This window comes from Acanthochromis polyacanthus, chromosome 18 (assembly GCF_021347895.1).
Source record: "Acanthochromis polyacanthus isolate Apoly-LR-REF ecotype Palm Island chromosome 18, KAUST_Apoly_ChrSc, whole genome shotgun sequence".
NCBI classification, from domain to species: Eukaryota; Metazoa; Chordata; class Actinopteri; family Pomacentridae; genus Acanthochromis; species Acanthochromis polyacanthus.
The window spans coordinates 21,702,176-21,721,257 of NC_067130.1; the positions used below are offsets into that span (position 1 = coordinate 21,702,176).

Below are 19,082 nucleotides of genomic sequence, written 5' to 3' on the forward strand. Positions count from 1 at the left end.
ATCTATATTTAATGGCTGATTCTGATTATCAATAACTAATAAATAAACAAATGCTGCATTTAAAAAAATGCTGCCTTTCTGACAATGCCATATGGGGGAATGAACAGCCTTGGCAGATACTGCACTCTCTGAGTGCCTTTCTAGTTTACTGTATGATCATAGAATCCATACTTAGATACAGGATCACCTGCTGCTTTGGGGCTCTACCCCTGCTCCATTCATGCCACAAGACCTGTTTGTGCAGACAAAATTTGTGCAAGCATTTCATGTGTTTTTAGTTGCATGTGTTGTAGTGCAGCTTGCTTTTGCCTTTGTCTAAGACAAGATTCTCCCACAGGAGACAATAAAGCAAACTTGAACTTAAACTTGAGTTTTAATAGCTTCATGTTTGCACCAACAAGTGCAGATTTTTTTGTATTTGACATAATATGGTTGTGCCTGTAGCAAAATGTTTTCTCTAAAATGGCCATGCTATTTCTATTCCACACTTTCAAGGCACTGACAAAGTAAATTGCAGTAGGTGAGGTGGTGATGTGGATGTGAAGTAATCTAGTTAATCAACATACCATTGTCACATGGGCTAAACAAAAACAGAACTGAGGTTCCTCCTTACAGGCCAAGTTTAACTGTTAAGAAATTAGACTGCAAGTAAACAAGAAGTTTATGAAATAAGCCGTTAACAGTTTTCAGTTGTGCGAGGAGAGCAGCATAAATCTGAGATGCTTCTTCACTTCATAACTGAACCACTCAGCCATATGTTTTGATGGAGGTCTGAACAGACACGCCACCAGATTTGCATTGATCTTTGTGAGAGCTGAGCTTAGTGTTTTCTCTAATCTGTCTCCCTAACATTTAGTATATTTAAATCATTTTCAGCAGATGGTGGCGAAGTAATGCACCAAAACCATCATAAAAGCCGAAATGAGAGAAACTGCTGATAAAAAGCATTTCACAGCCATTGTGGGTCATCATCTTACCATAGAAGTGGGATTGAAACTGAAGATATTTTCCACTATTCAGTGATTTGATCTATAAAATGTCTGAAAATTGTGAAAATAATTTTTCCGAACCCAAAGTGAGATATCCAAGTTTGTCTAATCAGCAGCCCAAAACTCAAAGACATTAAATTTACAAACACAGAACACAACAAAAATGAAGAGATGTTCACATTTAAGCTTGTAGCAGTGACTGAGGATTAAAGGGATATTAAAAGGTCATGTTCATAGCAGGTTTTGCAGTGATACTGGTGGCAAATCAGGCCTCTGTTGTGTTAAACTGAATATAACTGGTGCACACTGGAAGTGTTTGCTGTCTCACCAGGTGCAGCAGCACTCTCAGGGCGTCCCTGGCCCTCTCTGGGTACTGCAGGATCTCTGCCAGCGCTTGTCCAACCAGAGACATGGGACTGTTCAGCTTCACATCATTCCCGATCAGCATGTAACCTGAAGGGAAACACATAGCAGGAAATTAAAATCACTTTCCTTCGTTCAGACAGTGCAAGGATTTTTAAAAGCTGCAATAACTCATTTGACCACTTGGGGGCATCCGTAACAAACTGGGACAACAACACTAACCAACATTGATGAGACAAATTCTGACCACCACTGCTTAATATGTTGAGTTTTGATCAGCGACAACATTATGACCACTGACAGGTGAAGTGAATAACCTTCATCATCATCATCATCATCATCTTGTTATAATGGAATGCTCTGCTGGGAAACCTTGATTCTTGACATTCATGAGGATGTTTGACATGTACCACCCACCTAAACATTGCAGGTCGAGCAACCCCCCAACCGCCCACCTCTTATGGCAGCAGTCCTTGTTGCCAGTTGTCACCCTCGGCAGGACAATGCACCCCGGCATGTCACAAAAACTGCTCAGGAGTGGCCCAGGGAACATGGCAGAGCTAAGGGGTTCACCCGGGTTCCACACTCCCCAGATCCAAATCTAATGTAGAATCTGTGGGATGTACCAGGATAAGCCTGATCTAGGCAGGTCCCACCCTGTAACCCACAGAATTCACTGTCACCATCCCAGTGCCACAGGACATCCCCATCCTGTGTCTATACCCCACTGGGTCAGAGGAGAAATGTCCTTATTTTTGAAAGAAAAACATTTTTTTCAATGAAGATAACATTAAATTAATCGGAAATACAGCCTAGACATTGTTAATGCGGTAAATGACTATTCCAGCTGGAAACGGCTGATTTCTAATGGAATATCTACACAGGGGTACAGACGCTTGTTTCTAGCAACCATCATTCCTGTCTTCTAATGCTACATTGTGTTAGCTAATGGTGTTGAAAGGTTAATTGCTGAAAGCACATGAATAAAGGTATGAGTTTTCATGTAAAACATGAAATTACCTGGGTGATCCCAAACTTTTGATCCATAGCATACATTTGGGGGTGTGTGTATATTTTCATTTTTATATTTTAGATAAGATAAGATAATCCTTTATTACTCCCCGTGTCTGGGGAAAATTCCCATGTTACAACAGCATACATCATACAACAATAGGAACAATAAACAACAATATAATGTTAATCATAATAACAATCACAATATGTCCAGGAGTGTAGGATGGGAAAGGTGGCTTATGGAATGATGTGAAGTACGAGAGAACTGTGCAGATTATGTGGTAAGGGATTGTGTGACAGAGTCCAGTTTTGTGTAAACATCAGCCAGTGATGCTGATGTTATAAAGTCTTATAGCAGATGGAATGAATGACTTGCGATAGCGTTCCGTCTTGTAGGTTAGGTGTCTCAGTCTATAGCTGAAATTGCTACTTTGAGACTTCACAGTGTCATACAGTGGGTGAGAGGGGTTGTCCCTGATGGATGTGAGCTTTGCCAACATCCTCCTCTCTCCCACCTCCTCTATGGAGTCCAGGGAACAGTCCAACACAGAACTGGCCCTTATTAGTAGTATTTAATATTATTATTATTTTTACTATTTTTTTCTTGCATACTTGTCTTATTTCTGCTCTTTCTCAACACACATTACAGCTAAAAAGTCAATGGAAAGCGTTTTTCATCCAAGTGTTGGTCATGGTGGAGGCAATAATGGCTTCATGGTTGCACCAAGAAGTGCAAAACTTTTAATTTTTGACAGTAGCTACTGACAGTCAGTGGTTTATTTTTGGTAGGTTTTTACATGAGACATGTAGGATAAAAAGGTTTTGATGAAGTATTCAAATTTTAAGCCTAGATTTGGTTACATGTGTCACAGATGAGTCGTTTAAGGACCAGTTGCATGACCCAAATCCCTGGCAAAACCTGAACATATTGCTACCCAGCGGTAGTTTCCTGTAGTGAAGGGGATTTTGAAAACGGTAGCATATAGATAGTTTGACTGTTGACAGTGGCAGGCTTGTGAGGCCAGTGAGTCACACTAGTGTTTGTCTCATGTTTGTTGACAGGTAGTGTACAGTGTTTTTTTTTTTTTACTAAAAACAGTTACCCATTGTATTTGACAGTGAGTGTGTGGTCCTTTTTAGTCAGAATAAGTCTCAGTGTTTAGGTCCAGTGCAGTTTGCTCACCCGCCCAGTTAGAAGGGTGAGAGAAGTGCTTGCTGCTCTGCAGCGTCTTCATGGCCTCGGTCAGAGCTGCACTGGCTTTGGTCCCATTGAGCAGCGCTGTGTAGAAGGTGTGTGTGAACAGTTTGGAGGCAGCTATTGGTACAGGCCACAGAGAGATGCACACACACTGCACCCCTGCAGCCAGGAAGGCTCGAGTCAGTCCCACCACCCCATCAGCAGTCACCCTGTTGTTGGACTCCGGGTACAACCTGGGGACACAAAGACTCAGAGGTCACAAAGATCCATCAGACCCAACATGCTTGTTGAGTGTGAAGATGCACCTGAGAACCACCAGTTTGACGGCCAGACAGAGGTCCAGTATATCAGCAGCAGTGAGGAGAAAGTCGTGAAGTGCTGGACTGTCACACACACTCTCCACGTCACACACACTTTCCCCATCATCACTCCGTTCATCTGCTGTTCGGAGTCTTTCTGGGCTGCTGTGACTTTTCGAAAACAATCCCTTAACCTTCCCATCCCGATCCATAGCTTCATCCGGCGCTCCGCACGGTGATTTCTCTTTGGGTCGGCCGCCTGTCAGCTCCCCTCCGCCATGCTCCTGGCCAGGAGCGAGGACCAGAGCAGCGAGCTTCCATGATATATGAGTTGCAAAGTGAACACACTCTGCCTGAGTCAGAGCTGCTAAAACTCGCTCTTTTGTAGCTTTCGCTCCAGTTAGGGGGTGACATCCCAGCTGCTCTCCCAGCCAAAGAGCTTCATCCTGGGCTGATGGTAGGGGCCCCCACAGCCAGCGGTCCATGACGCTGGGGGGCAGGCGAGGGGCCCCAACCACAGCAGCCACTGAGCCTCCATCTGGGCAGAACGAAGGGCCACTGCGGCGAGGATGAGGCTGTGGGTTGAAAGACAGAACCAAAAACACCCTCATAACACTGGTACACATTGTAACAAAAAAAAAAAATCAACTTATAAAATGGGTGTCAGAAAAAATATGTGGAAAAACAGTGGAATACTGCAACGATCAAAATTTGTCTAATCGCTGAAAGTAATGGTAAGTATCAGCAAAAATAATGGTATTGCAGTGGACTTAAATACAGTAATGCACAGTCATTTTACAGTCATATTGTAAAATAACAAATGACTACTTGTAAAAATACCAAGTTTTGAAGTTTTACAGCTTTGGCCAGTGTGTGTATGTGTGTTTTTTACTCGCAACATATAAATGAATACTTTTTAAAAATAATTTTATCAGGTATTGTCTGAAATTTACCAAAACAGAAAAATCTGTAAAATAGCAGTTGCAAATTATTTGCCAGTTTTCAATCAATCATCCATCCATCCCTCCTCCCATTTTCTATACACTGCTTAATCCTCACTAGGGTCATGGGGGTCTGGAACCTATTCCAGCTGACTTAGGGTGAAGGCAGGGGACACTCTGGACAGGTCACCAGTCTATCACAGAGTTACATATAGAGACAAACAATCACACTCACATTCACACCTACGGACAATTTAGAGCTACCAGTTAACCTCAGCATGTTTTTGGACTGTGGGAGGAAGCTGTAGTACCTGGAGATAACCCACTCATGCACAGGGAGAACATGCAAACTCCATGCAGAAAGATCTTGGGAATCGAGGATTTTCTAGCTGCGAGGTAAAAGTGTTAACCACCAAGCCATTGTGCAGACCCCTCAATCTATCATATATAAAAAAATGGTTAAAATACAAATTTTAGAACCCTGACAATTCTTTTGGTTTTGACAGTTTCCTGCGCTCATAAATGGTGTCATTTTAGCAATTTTTTTGAAACATATGATGTCTTTTGAACTCACTGGCAGGTTTTGGAGTTTATGAGGTTAAAGAGGTGATTGAACTCTGATCTGCTGAATAATTAATCTATCAGACACTGTTCATAAGTTTTAAAATGATCTGTAAGTAAAATCCAGATAGTTTAGATACTGCCTTGAAATTAAAAAAAAACTTCTGCATTTACATGAAGTCAACAAGAAAAGATGAGTTAACTCCATCAAAATTCTGTTTGATGTTTCCCAACACAGTGTTCATGACAAATACATCATTAAAATATGAGCTGCCTACCTTGATTGTGGCTCCCAGGCTGGCTAACGAAGGAACAGAGATGAGAGTGAACCTCTCATACAGGTACTCATTAGAGGAGCTGCCTTTCAGCAAGGCAAATGGAATCAGGTACAGTTCTCCTTCCAGAACTAATACTAGCTGTCTGTGTCGGCCTACAGGACCACTACTGTGCATCAGGCCCTGGAGAGAGAAATGATACAAACATTTAGGAAAGTAAAAAGCATAAAAAAAAATGTAAATCTGCAGCTGATTGTGAAAAACTAGTTCTTTCCCAGGACACACACATACATACCCCTTCCATTGGAGCGATGAGTAAGTCATAGAGGGCACGCAGAGGAGGTTTGCTGATGTTACTTGGACGGCAAGGAGGAGATAATAAACTGTCCTTTACTGGAGATACTGTGGTGCTGTACAGGCTTGTCATGCTCTGACAGCTTCTGTTTGAGGTGTAAATACACACATAGGTCAGAAAATACACACGTTTACCCTGTTTGAAATCAATGAACTCCATAAACTCCATGAACACACCTGCGTCACAAGTCCCCTCCACTTTCTTTCTTTCAGATTTTCTCAATAAGCATAGACATATTTGGTCACAGCACTCAGGAAGTCATTGCACTCCCAAAAATAGCATTTAATTTCTTTAATTTCTTACTTACTTTTTTAAAAGCAGCTGTAACACACACTGTCCCAAGTCACACGGGTTACTGTAAGTCCAATTTTGCCGAACTTTGACTCGGAAAATTACAGGATTACAAATTATATATATATATAAATTTTTATAGTGAAAAATATACAGGTCCTATTTTAGGCAGTCAAACAATAAAATTTGTACTGGCTTCAAAGGCAAAGTGAAAACTATGGGCAGCTGGCGTTGCTAAAGTCATAACAGCCCAGAAGTTAGGGGTATTCATCCTACGGAGACGATAAATGTTCATGGCAGCAGAAAGAAGATTTTTTTGAGATATTTCAATAATTGATAAAAAATCAGACCTGTTAAAGAGGTTGTTTCTGGACACCATGCGGAGATAGCCTGTGGGGTCTGTGGCAGAGGTGATTTTGTTATTCAGCTCCTCAAACTGTTGCTCCAATAAATCTCCTGCTTCACTCTCCGTCTCACTGCTGGAGCAAACTCTGCAAAGCAAATGGCAACACGGACAGAGGACATTATTTAGTGGCAACACTTAAATCTGTATTCAAAGAAGCATTTCATTCAACACATTTCACAACAAAAATACATAGTAACATTGTTGGTCATTTTTTCTTCGTCGTGACATCCACAATTAAAGTTTAGTATTCAAAAGCCTACATTACCCCTACATTTACCCCTTTAGTTTTTTATGAGAAGTTGCTGTTGTGGCATTTTAAGATTGAACAAATATTGAAGAGTAGGCGAATAGGATGTGTAAATCAGATTTTTGTACAAACAATGATAAGACTGGAAAACCTAACGTGTCAACCAAATTTACAGCGCCCTCCATAATTATTGGCACCCCTGGTTAAGATGTGTTCTTTAGCTTCTAATATTTTTTTTTTCTGAATAATATAGGATCACAATGAAAAAAAAAACAGGAAAATTCAAGTGCATTTATTCAGTGGGGAAAAAAATCACACATTAAGAAACAATTCTTGGTCAGTTAAAATCTCAATATTTTACTCATGTTTATTCTTACAGTCCTGTATTGAATAAACACTATTAACATCAGACTCTGAAGACTGCTTGAAGACTCTTTATTGAGAATGTTTTGGTTGCTCCAACTTTTGATCCAGAATTGATTTTTGACTACATGTTTGATAAAGCAGCCTGATCATCACTGGCCTTTGGCGGGCAGATTGAGTCACAACATTGCGAGCTGCACAATGACTCGGGGGTTAGCACTGTCACCTCACAGCTAGAAGATCCCTGGTTCACATCTTTCTCTGTGGAGTTTGCATGTTCTCTATGTGCAGTGTAAGCTTTCTCCAGGTACTCCGGCTTCTTCCCACAGTCCAAAAACATCCATCCATCAATTCTCTATACACCACTTTATCCTCACTAGGGTCGCGGAGGGTGTTGGAGTCTATCCCAGCTGACTCGGGCGAAGGCCGGGGACACCCTGGACAGGTCGCCAGTCTGTTGCAGGGCTACATATACAGCTAATCACACTTACATTCACATCTACGGGCAATTTAGAGTAACCAACTAACCTCAGCATATTTTTGGACTGTGGGAGGAAGCTGGAGTACCCGGAGAAAACCCACGCATGCACAGGGAGAACATGCAAACTCCATGCAGAAAGATCCCAGGCCCAGGCCGGGATTTGAACCAGGGATCTTCTTGCTGCAAGGCGAAAGTGCTAACCACTAGGTCACTGTGCAGCCCAGTCCAAAAACATGCTCACGTTAATTGGTGATTCTAAATTGTCCGTAGGTGTGAATATGAGTGTGATTGTTTGCCCTGTGACATACTGGTGATCTATCCAGAGTGTCCCCTGCCTTCACCCTAAGTCAGCTGGGATAGACTCCCCCCCCATGACCCTAATGAGGATTAAGTGGTATATAGATAATGGATGGATGGATGGATGGATGGATGGATGGATGGATGGATGGATGGATGGATGAGAAGTCACTGTCCCCCAGAAACTCAGTTTGGATCATTTGTGCTTATCAACTTCGACTCTGGAACTTCTTGCTGATCTGTCACCTCTGTGGCCATGACTGATCAGATTTTTGGTCTGTAATGTTTGCTGAACAGCAATGTGACAGTCTAGGGTTTACTAACATTAGCCACAATTAGTAACTTCAAAAACCCTGAGCACATCTTATTGCATATATGTTCAAGTTTGTATTTTGGAGAGGTATGTGCAAATATTACTTTTTATAAAAATAACATGAGCTTACTTTAAATGTAAGTGGTGCTTTGAGGAATCATTTGGAATTTGAGGATGCAGAAAGCAAGCAAATGTTAAAAAAAGTATTCTTGGTAGTCTTTTGGCAGTTCAGCTCTGGCAGGTCAAGAGTCCTTTTTTTAAAACAAAAAAGAGAAAAGGGAGTGTTTTTTCACAGGAGCTTGTGTGCTGGACTGATGGCTTGCCATTAGCAAACACCATTACTTTTTATGGAATCCTCTGGCTGTGCATTTTACACGCTCAGGGAGATTTAATCTGTGTTAGAATAGCAGTTTTTAGTGCCTGGATACATGCTGGAAGGCAGTAAAACTCCACTGGTTGGTTGGAAAACATTTTATTATGACATATGTGCAAATACTTCTCATGCTGTGGATGATCAGGATTCACAGTCATCACACACAAATGGAGGGAGGCTCTAGACTCACCACAACTCTAACACACAGACTCATGACAGATGCAGTGAATGCTGCTGGCAACACTAAACCCAATGTGTGGCTTTACAGAAAGTTGAGACTGAGTTTGTGTGGGGGAACATTTGCTGACATGACACATGGTAGTGATTTACAGATCCATGACTTCTGCCAAGCAAGGCCTGGAAGTTGTGGGTATGATGACGGTCAGGAAATACAGTATAAGGAACCTTAGAGTTATTTTTGATCAGGTCATGCCAATTACCTATTACATAAAACAAGTTTCGAGGCTGCATGGTGGTTGATAGGACTTTCGCCATGCAGCAAGATGATCCCCAGTTCATGTCCTGGCTTTCCCGGGGTCTTTCTGCATGGAGTTTCCATGTTCTCCCAATGTATGCGTGGGTTTTCTTTGGGCTTCCTCCCACAGTCCAAAAAGATGCTGAGGTTAATTGACAACTCTAAATTGTCTGTAGGTGTGAATGCAAGTGTGATTGTTTGTCTGTATATGTAGCCCTGTGATAGGCTGGTGACTTGTCCAGGGTGTCTCCTGCCTTCACCCTAAGCCAGCTGGGATAGACTCCAGACCTCCATGACCCTAATAAGGATTAAGTGGTGTATAGATAATGGATGAATGGAAGTTTTGAGGATAACCTGCTTTCATCAGCACTATTGTAAAATAAGGAACATCCTGTCTCAGAGTGTCCTGAAAAACTAACTAATGCATTTGTTACTTCTACTTCTACTTCTTCTGCTGCAGCCAGACTACTGACTGGGAACGAGCAGAAGCGATCAGATTTTTTCAATATTAAGTTTTTTTCATACAAGAGGCTGTAAACATATTAATTTGAAATGTAAGGTTATACATTTTATCATGGGGTCAATGGAGAGGACTGGCTTGCTTTTGGAGCCAAACTCAAGAGGGCTTTAAAGGAGCGGCAGTTTTTGTCTTCATTTTTCAGCCCGAGCTGTTGCCATGTTGTCTGTACCAAACTTCATGGAAATCAATCAAGTCAAGACATTTCACTTGAAGCCTTAAATGGCAACCTCATATTGATGCTGTTGGAAAAGTTACAGGATAATGATAGTCAGTAAAATCCTCTGGATACCATTAAAAGTCTGCACAAAAGGCACGGTAGCCTTTCTAATTAAAGTTGCCAGTACAAAACAACGGAAAATTGTTACGTCATTGTGTTAGAAGGCGCTCTCAAAAATCTGACATTGCCCCCAACAATAGATCTGACTGTATCACCATTGAAATCACTGCAGCAATCAGTACCTGCTATAATGGCTGTCCACACCCAGAGCCTCTCTAGCGTTGGAGATGTACTGCTCCAGAGACAGAGGACCTCCTCCTCCTCCCTGTGGGCTCCCACCACCATCCTGGAACTCTGTCGCCTCCAGTCCAGCCTCTCCAAGATACACCTCATTAAACTTTACGATACCTGTAGTATCAGAAGAACATGAGTGAGTAATGTACTGTATGTGGTGGTATGTGGGCACAGACTACAGCAGATTTACTCAAGCAACTGGAAAAACTGGTATTTGTGCAGCACTTTAAAGCATTGTATGCAAAATGCTCCAAAGTTAATGGCAGATAAAGGTCTAAAACTCTGATAGAAATCATCATATTTGGTCGAAGTGTTGAATGGAAGTAACTAGTAAATGGGGTAAAAACATTTCAATGGCTTTTGAGGAAAGGCCATTCATCCACAGAGTGATTAAAATCCAATGGTTTACCATACAAATATCATCAGATATGTGCAGATACTGTTGACATTTCACCCTAAAGGCGGCACCAGAGGAAGCATTAAAGTGTTCATCCTCTGAGGAGAACGAGCGTGCAGAGAAAATGTCACCCTGTCTCTTTGAGGACTTTAAGGGCGCTTTTCATTCTGGTTCACAGAGGATGGAATCAGGACAACTTCTGCACTGCATAGACCACTGTGGCTCAGGCGGGTTGTCCACTAATCACAAGGCACTGAACTTGAAGTTTCTCTCGATGGCAGGCAGGCACCTTGTATGGCAGGTCTGTCGCCACTGGTGTGTGGATGTGTGTGTGAATGAGAAACACATGGCAAAGTGCTTTGAGTAGAAAATATAAGTGCAGATCATTCACATCTTAACACTCATCACTGAGGTAGTCAAATCCTGTTTAACAACTTAAAAACATTACTAATATATGACTAATGCTTCATTTTAGTGACATTGAATGTATGATACATTGTGATATCTCATGGGTAGGACGGTGAAATGTATTAATCCTTCCCGGTAGCAGCTGTTTCACTGCTATTCCCATCTGATTGTATAAACTTCTACTTAAAACGTAATAATTTCTCAATAAATAAAACATCACAGAACTGCAGTTAATGGCTTCAATTTAAAAGCATTCTTTTGACAAACAAGTCATGGATGGAATTGCAAATGGCTCCAGCATGCACAGCAGCACAAAGAGTAAAGGATCCTGGACACTGTTTGAAATGTCAATCAGACAACCACAAAGAAACAAAAGAATTACTCAAAACAACAACCAAGAGTCACAAAACAGTGACAAAGAGAGGGAAACAAATATAAAGAGAATCAAAACGAAAAGAAAGAGATGCAAACCAATGAAAAATAGATGCAAAATTAAGACAAACAGACATAAAACAACTGCAGACATCAAAAACACCAGAAAGATATCTAAGCCATTAAAAAAGAGATGTGAAATTTACACAAATAGACATAAAATCACTATAAAGATACACATAAAGATCAGAAAGAGACTGCAATTAACCACAAGAGATGCAAAATGATCACAAATATACATAAAATGACTGAAAAGACAAACAAATGACCAGCAAGAAACAAAAGAAAGAGATACAAAATAAACACAAATATGTGTTAAACAACTGTAAAGAGACACATAGGTGAGATAAAAATACAAACCAGTGGAAAAGAGATGCTAAATAAACACAATTAGATGTAAACCATTGCAAACACACAAAAAGACAGAAGTGCAAAACAAGAAAAGGAGACTAAAAATAATTACAAATACACATAACACTGTTGCAAATACACACAAAAGAACGGAGAGAGATCAGAACTGTCTAAAAGAGATACAAAATCAACACAAAATGGGAAACCACTGTAAACAGCAAAGCCACACAAAAGACAAACAAACATGCAAGACATCAGTGACATTTGTAGTTCAGTGTCTCCTTCAGTCTGGATGTCTTGTTTCTATGTAGAACAGATGGGAGACCTTTTACAGGTCTTTGCCCAGGGGCTGCTGTCTCATAATCCATTCATGAACCAAGTGCACCACATGGACATTAAAGCCCATTTAAACATATAAACACTCATGGAACATTTTCTTTCACCACACACACACACACACACACACACACACACACACACACACACACACACACACACACACACACACACACACACACACAACACACACACACACACACACACACACACACAAAACAACTAAACATTTACTATCATAGCTGAAAAAACTGTTTTCACCCTGAATACTGCCAACAAAATGTTTCATTAAAGACTGTTTTTCTTTGTTTCCCGTGGCATTTTTATAGAAACCTATGCTGTAGGTGTATGGTCGCAACACAGGAAAGGTCTGATATCATGAATAATGCCATTTCTACAGCTTTATTTACAGGACAAATGTGGACAAACTATCTGTCGTGCTTTAGCGCTAGCGTGGCTGTGTACCTGCTCCTGGAGACATCAGCCAGCTGTACAGAAAGCCTCCTGCTAGCGAATAGTAGAGTACCATGGCCCTCTGACCGTTGACCGTCTCCAGGATGTGCTCCACAGTGACCGGGATGTAAGGGTCAGTGCTCGCTGTTTGTTGATTTCCTCTCTGGCGTTCAACCAGAAGGTCAGCAAAGGCACGTGTTCGGCCTCGTTCAGCGATGGCCAGAGCCTCATCATGCCGGCCTGAGAAGGAACAACACAACAAGACATGAAGCTGAAGTGGGGGATTTAAGAGAGCAGACTGTTAAAGAAGCTGTTTAACCCTCTGAACCCTGAAACTTGCCGACATGTTTGAAAAGACATTTTTTCTTTAAAATGAAGTTAAAAAAAAGCTTTCACTTTCGGATGGCCCTTGAATAAACTGTGTGGCATGCAGCTTGCTCAGCAACATCAACCAGATTTATGCTAAAAATCATAATATTTCCTTAAAATAATTTTATACCTCAAGTGTGTTTAAAAGTATTCCATAAGTGAACTGTTTGCATTAAAACCATGTCAAAATATTCTGCACTCCTTTGGCTAAGCTATAGCTAACAGAAATCTGACAAAATTCAGGGACTAGGCTGAACTGCAGGCTGTGCTTACACAGAGCAGAGAGGTGACCGACATGAAGACAAATTTAATGTTGTATATATGGAATTACAATATTTTAGATAAAAAAAAATAATCAAAGAAATAAATAAAAAGATTTTGAGCATTATAACTGTAATTCAGCACAGAGCACATTTGTAGCTTCTCTACTCCAAGTCATGGTTTTGCAAGATTTTATATTGCTGTGAAAAAATGAGCCTAGTGAGGAAAAAAATGTGACAGGAGCAAAAAGCACCCAGAAACTCCTCAGACTTTAGAAAGCGACATGCACAGAAGATATGAGGTGATCATATCGCTAACAGGCACTCAGAGTGACATCAAGAAGAGAAGAACAAAGCAAAGCACAGAAATTTACACTGAAAGGCAACAACACAAAAAGAGGAAAGGCCAGTTAGTTTACCTAGGCTGACAAGGACTCTCTGGAGAGCCTGGTATGAGCTGGTCTGGAGATCAAACAGGGAGAGCTTGTAATCTGTGCTGTGCTGCGTCTCATGACGAATGGCCTCAAATAGCACAGATGCTCTGTACAACTGTAACACACAGCAAACAAACAGGTTCATATTACATGTACAAATATATACATTTACACATTACCCATAGGTCAGTTCCTCACAAGTAAGCCTTCATTCCTGGTAGGGAATCATCAGCATTTGTTGCGCTTCTGCTCTTACTTTAACAGATTATTATAGAGCAGAAAAAGTTGTATTTAATTGTCAGTAGTTCTTTCAAATCTGAACACACATGCAGTTCCAGTGTTAACCACCAGGTGACACTACAAACACACAAGAGGACAATGTAAAGCCTCACTAGGAATTGATCTGAAGCATGGAAGCCATTCAGAAACTCAGTGCTACAATGCAACTAAATACATTTAATCAAGTACTTAATTACATTCTTGAGGTACCTGTTCTTCACTTTTTCAGATTATTTCAAACATTTTACTTCACTACAGTTATTTGACAGCTTTAGTTACTGGCTAGATCACAAATACTTTAAGATTTTTGCAAACAAAATACAGTAAGAACACAATAGTTAACTTACTCAATAGTATATACAAGCGGATTTTATGAGGAGTCCATGAACAGAAAAATTATTGGCAAATTTTTAAATAAATGTTATTTTTCAAGCAAAAATGTTTAACATTTCATGGTCCCTGCTTTTCAAACATGAGAATTTTCTGCTTTTCTTTTTAAACATTCAATAATTTGCTGTTTTTCTTCATCATATTGTAGTTTCAGCTGAATCCAGCACATAGATAAGCACTATGAAAATGCTACTTTGGGCTCAAAGTGGTTGTTCTCAAAATGGGAAATTATTTTATGATTTGACAAAAACAAATAATTCAATTGAGAAAATAATCAGACGATTATTTAAAAAAATAATTAGCTTCACCCAAATTATTTAAAGTGGTAAAATACTGCTTGCATAAGTAATAATTTCATGGTAGAATATTATGACACAGTTACTCACAGTTATTCTCAAGTATTTAGAATTATAATATTAAGCACTATTTATTTGACATAGATACTTTCACAAATGCTGCATTGTCTGTGCAGAGCTCTTATGCAAATAATACGGAACAAGTTTGCCATTTAGAGACTTCTGTAAATGCCCGGATGGACTATTTAATACTGTGATGCTTTTTAATTGATCCAGTTTGTTTTATTTTCCTCTCAGTTTCTGTTGTTGTGGAAACACTGCCTGCAGTTCAGTTGAAAATTGTAATAATTCATGTTTTTTTAACGGGAAATATTAATTGTAAACAGCTTATTTTTCGCAAGAAGGTGAAGAAATAATCTGTAAATGTTAGCTCACAGAAACTGTTTTTGAATAGAAAACTCTTCGAAAATAACTTGAAATGAGTTTAAAATGACAAATTTTGAGTAATTTCTGGATGTGTTAGTGTAGTGTTAATACAGTGTGCTGTTCATACATTTACTTAAGTAAAGGTTCTGGATACTTCCTCTGTCATTATCAGATATAATAGCATGGTTATTGTATATAAATATGGTTGTAAACTACTTCAGAAGAGTCATAAGTGTCTTGGTGGCACCCTCAATAATCTCTTTCTTGCACATTCATTCAATTTTTAAGGACACTGCTCTCAGTGGGTTTACACATACACCATATTCCTTTTAGTTTTTAATGATGGCTTTAACTCTATTTAATGATGTGAAATTTTCTTGTATCCATCACTGACTTATGTTTTTCAACAACCTTTGAAGTGAGTGGCTTTGATTTTTTTATTGTATTTTTTGTCTTTATGGTGCAGCTGTAGCCTGAACTACTGAGTTACCAGCAGATACTTGTCATGAAATGCTTGTTTTAGTCTGAAAGTTAATGAGGATCATTAACATCAGTTAGTGCTACTACAATGTCTCAATAGGATGGCTTGTTTGTCTCAGTATAAGGCAAAATTATATTCACAAAAATGCCAGAGTTGTTTAAATCAATCCACTGGACTTTAAGAAAGTTCCTTGAAGACGTTTCACCTCTCATCCAAGAGTCTTCTTCAGTTCTGGTGGTGGTTGGTGTTGCCTCAGCTTTTAAACCTCTGTGAGGCAACACCAACCACCACCAGAACTGAAGAAGCCTCTTGGATGAGAGGTGAAACGTCTTCAAGGAACTTTCTTAAAGTCCAGTGGATTGATTTAAACTACTGTCTGGATAACCATGACCTGGATGAATGAGAACCTACACAGACAAAAATGCCAGACATGAGTAAACAGAAAGGGTTCAGGCTACATGATGTTTCCACAGCAAAGTCTTAGAGCAAAGACTACAGAATATCCCAGAATGCATACAGCAGGTGATACTACAGTGTTACAGCTGCAGCAGAGGATGACACTGGACAATGACCTGCAGAAGCCTTGTTATATTAACTGTAGATATTTTTTAACTAAATGAACCAGTGCATCATATTTGAACTCATTCATTCAAATGAAACCACTACAAGTCAATAAAGTGTATTTCCCTTTTGAGAAAAAGCAATCATATCCCTTCATAAACTACTGCTTAACCTGACATTTTCTACATCCCCAGGCTGTAACTGCTATGTAACTCTTGGAATCCTCCTTCGATGCTTTTTCGGCTGCAGATACTCTTCTACACAAACACCCCAGCACCCGACATTCACTGATGCCAAACTACTTGTCACAGCTGCTGAAAGCTAACCAGAGCTTATAAGACAAGTGGAGGAGTTGTTTTTGATGAGAGGAAGCGTAATTCTGTAAAGGAGACAGCTGGTGCTGTTCCAAAGATGGGATCCAAACATCCAGAACATTCCAGCATACCTGAAGGAATTTACTGCCAGACAAAAACAAGCTAAATATCTGGCTGAAGCAGAGTTATGACCAGAATCTGATGTTTATCCCATCCAGCCATAAAAATGTTATACCACTGATATCATGCGAAATTTAGGGTGAAAGAAGCATGGGAAAACCAGACTGCATGGACTGCACTTGGGCCAGTTAAGGCTAACAGTAAAATTAATTTAATCACTTTTTCCCTGAAATTTGAAAACAAAACTTTGTTGACCGAAGTAGTCCTGCTGTCTCTGCAGACTTAGACTCCGGTGGAATTTATGTGAATTGTTGATGTTCAGCAACTTTAAATAAAATATTAAAATGTACATATTTAAATATGTATAAATTACTGCAGTGCATATAGGTCTAGACATTAAATGTTTAAACAGCTTGCCATCACATAAATACTCTGATCGAGCATCCATGTGATGCACGACAACAAAATTGATCCACAGAGGCTCCACCCCACAACCCACAGGACCCAGAAGTGTTCCTCACCACAGAGGACCTGTATTCATGGCCCCATGGTTCAGAGCTGTTTTGGCAGCACAAAATGAACCCACATAGTATTAGGTAGTTGGTTTTAATGATGTTGAAGATTAATGTATATCTGTTACACAGCTTCCAAAACTACAACAGCTTCACTGTTTGTGTAGTGTCTGTTAGTCAGAATAACTCCCTGATTCTCTTCACTCTACTTGTTCAGCAGTTTGTGAAGCAAGAGAAAGTTACAGCTGGGGTAGGCAGTACTTTTTTGGGCATCATTGGGCAAAAATTCCACACTGATCTTTCTAGATATTGTAATTCATGTAGTCTGAGAGGAACCTAGACTTCTGCACCCCTACTTGCTTGTAATGAGAGATTTAACTAGTAAGAGGCAGCAGTTGCTTCCAGTTGCTGCCCGCATAAAATTCAAAACTCAGACACTTGCGTACAAAACTACAATGAAAACAGCTCCCTCCGACCTGAACTTTCTCATTCAAGTCAACACTCCCTCCCTCTCACTACGCTCGGCCAACAAAAGGCGCCTGATCCAACCACCACAACAGGGCCGGTCGATAGCTAGACTCTTCTCCTCTGTGGTTCCCCGGTGGTGGAATGAGTTACCAAACTCTGCAGAATTTCTCTCAAGTCTTTAAGAACAGATTAAAAACCCTGCTCTTCACTGAACACCTTTGCAGTTGACAGACTGCAAAAAAAACCCAAGAAAAAATCCTATTACATCTGCACTGCCTGTAGACACCATGGTCCTATTATCACCATGGAATTTGTCTTTTGACTCTTATCCAGGTTTTTTTTTGCTGACTAGATCCTTGCTTGTTTTGTATCTACTCTCAGATGTATGTCGCTTTGGACAAAAGTGTCTGCTAAATGAAACTGTAGAACTGTAGAAGAGATCTTTTTACCAATTGGATGAGAAGAGTTGGAAGACCAGAGAGGGGAGAGATGCAGGCGTTTTTCTGCCTTTTCCAGACTTCTGCCAGTTGCAGCTTTGCCAGAGACCCGCAATGACACTGCCTGCCTCAATCGACCCTCCACCATAGACACTGGCTCGGTTTGTTACATTAACGAACTGCATTTTAAATAGGATTATTATTATCATCTGCACATCTCAGGCTGTTTACACCATACACTGTGTAATTTCACACATTCTCAAGTGGAAAAGTTACACATTCCTGCACACTGTAAATATTTCTACCACTTTTTATTGCTTAAAATTCCTTGTTGTTTACTTGATTTGCAACACCTGCTTTCTTGTGAGATCTTTTATCTTTCTTAGCTTTTATGATAATGCACCCAATCACCACATCCAACTCCTCGTATATGAAAACGGATTCATTAAGAAACTATAGATAGGAAGCTGTGGATGCGCGCGCGCACACACACACACACACACACACACACACACACACACACACACACACACACACACACACACACACACACACACACACACACACACACACACACACACACACACACACACACACACACACCTGGTGTTGGGCCTCTTCCAGGTTTCCACCAGCCCACAGAGAAAGACCCAGTCGATGGCGTATCTTCGCTTCATCTTCTCTCCGACCTAACTGCTCTGCCAGACGCAGACCTGAGGAGAAACACAGCAGAGGAGATCAGATACTGCTTCCACAGGCTGATCTGAAAGTCATCTCCTTAAAAGTCCTGCCACCTCCACGCTAATGACAACTGTTGCTCACTGAGCCCACGGCGCTCGCATTTGCCATTCTTTCTCTATCATTGCTCCTTTTGTCTTTTCATTCAAATTCAAAGTTCTGGCTTCCTCTCTGTTCCTCGGTTTGTCTCAGATTTGTTTCTTCTCCCCTGCTGCGAAAGTGCAGACAGTTGGGGCAGGCTGTGTTTAGTTCTCATTAGGCTAGATTGAACCAAATCTCATCAAACATCAAGTTTTCATACACGCCTCTTCGCCTGCTTTGTCTCTGTCTGCCACTGTGATGTTGTGT

The 19,082-nt window shown here is 40.4% G+C and overlaps 1 protein-coding gene across 1 annotated transcript in view; it reads right to left on the reverse strand.

The window, feature by feature from the left end:
* The window catches only part of ttc28 (tetratricopeptide repeat domain 28), a 244,762-nt gene that overhangs the window by 12,358 nt on the left and 213,322 nt on the right, over positions 1–19,082 (reverse strand). The window contains 10 exon segments of the mRNA XM_051938750.1: positions 1,318–1,442; positions 3,550–3,797; positions 3,870–4,438; positions 5,644–5,823; positions 5,936–6,080; positions 6,637–6,777; positions 10,221–10,386; positions 12,662–12,889; positions 13,698–13,827; positions 18,600–18,709. Coding sequence (XP_051794710.1) covers positions 1,318–1,442; positions 3,550–3,797; positions 3,870–4,438; positions 5,644–5,823; positions 5,936–6,080; positions 6,637–6,777; positions 10,221–10,386; positions 12,662–12,889; positions 13,698–13,827; positions 18,600–18,709 — 2,042 coding nt within the window.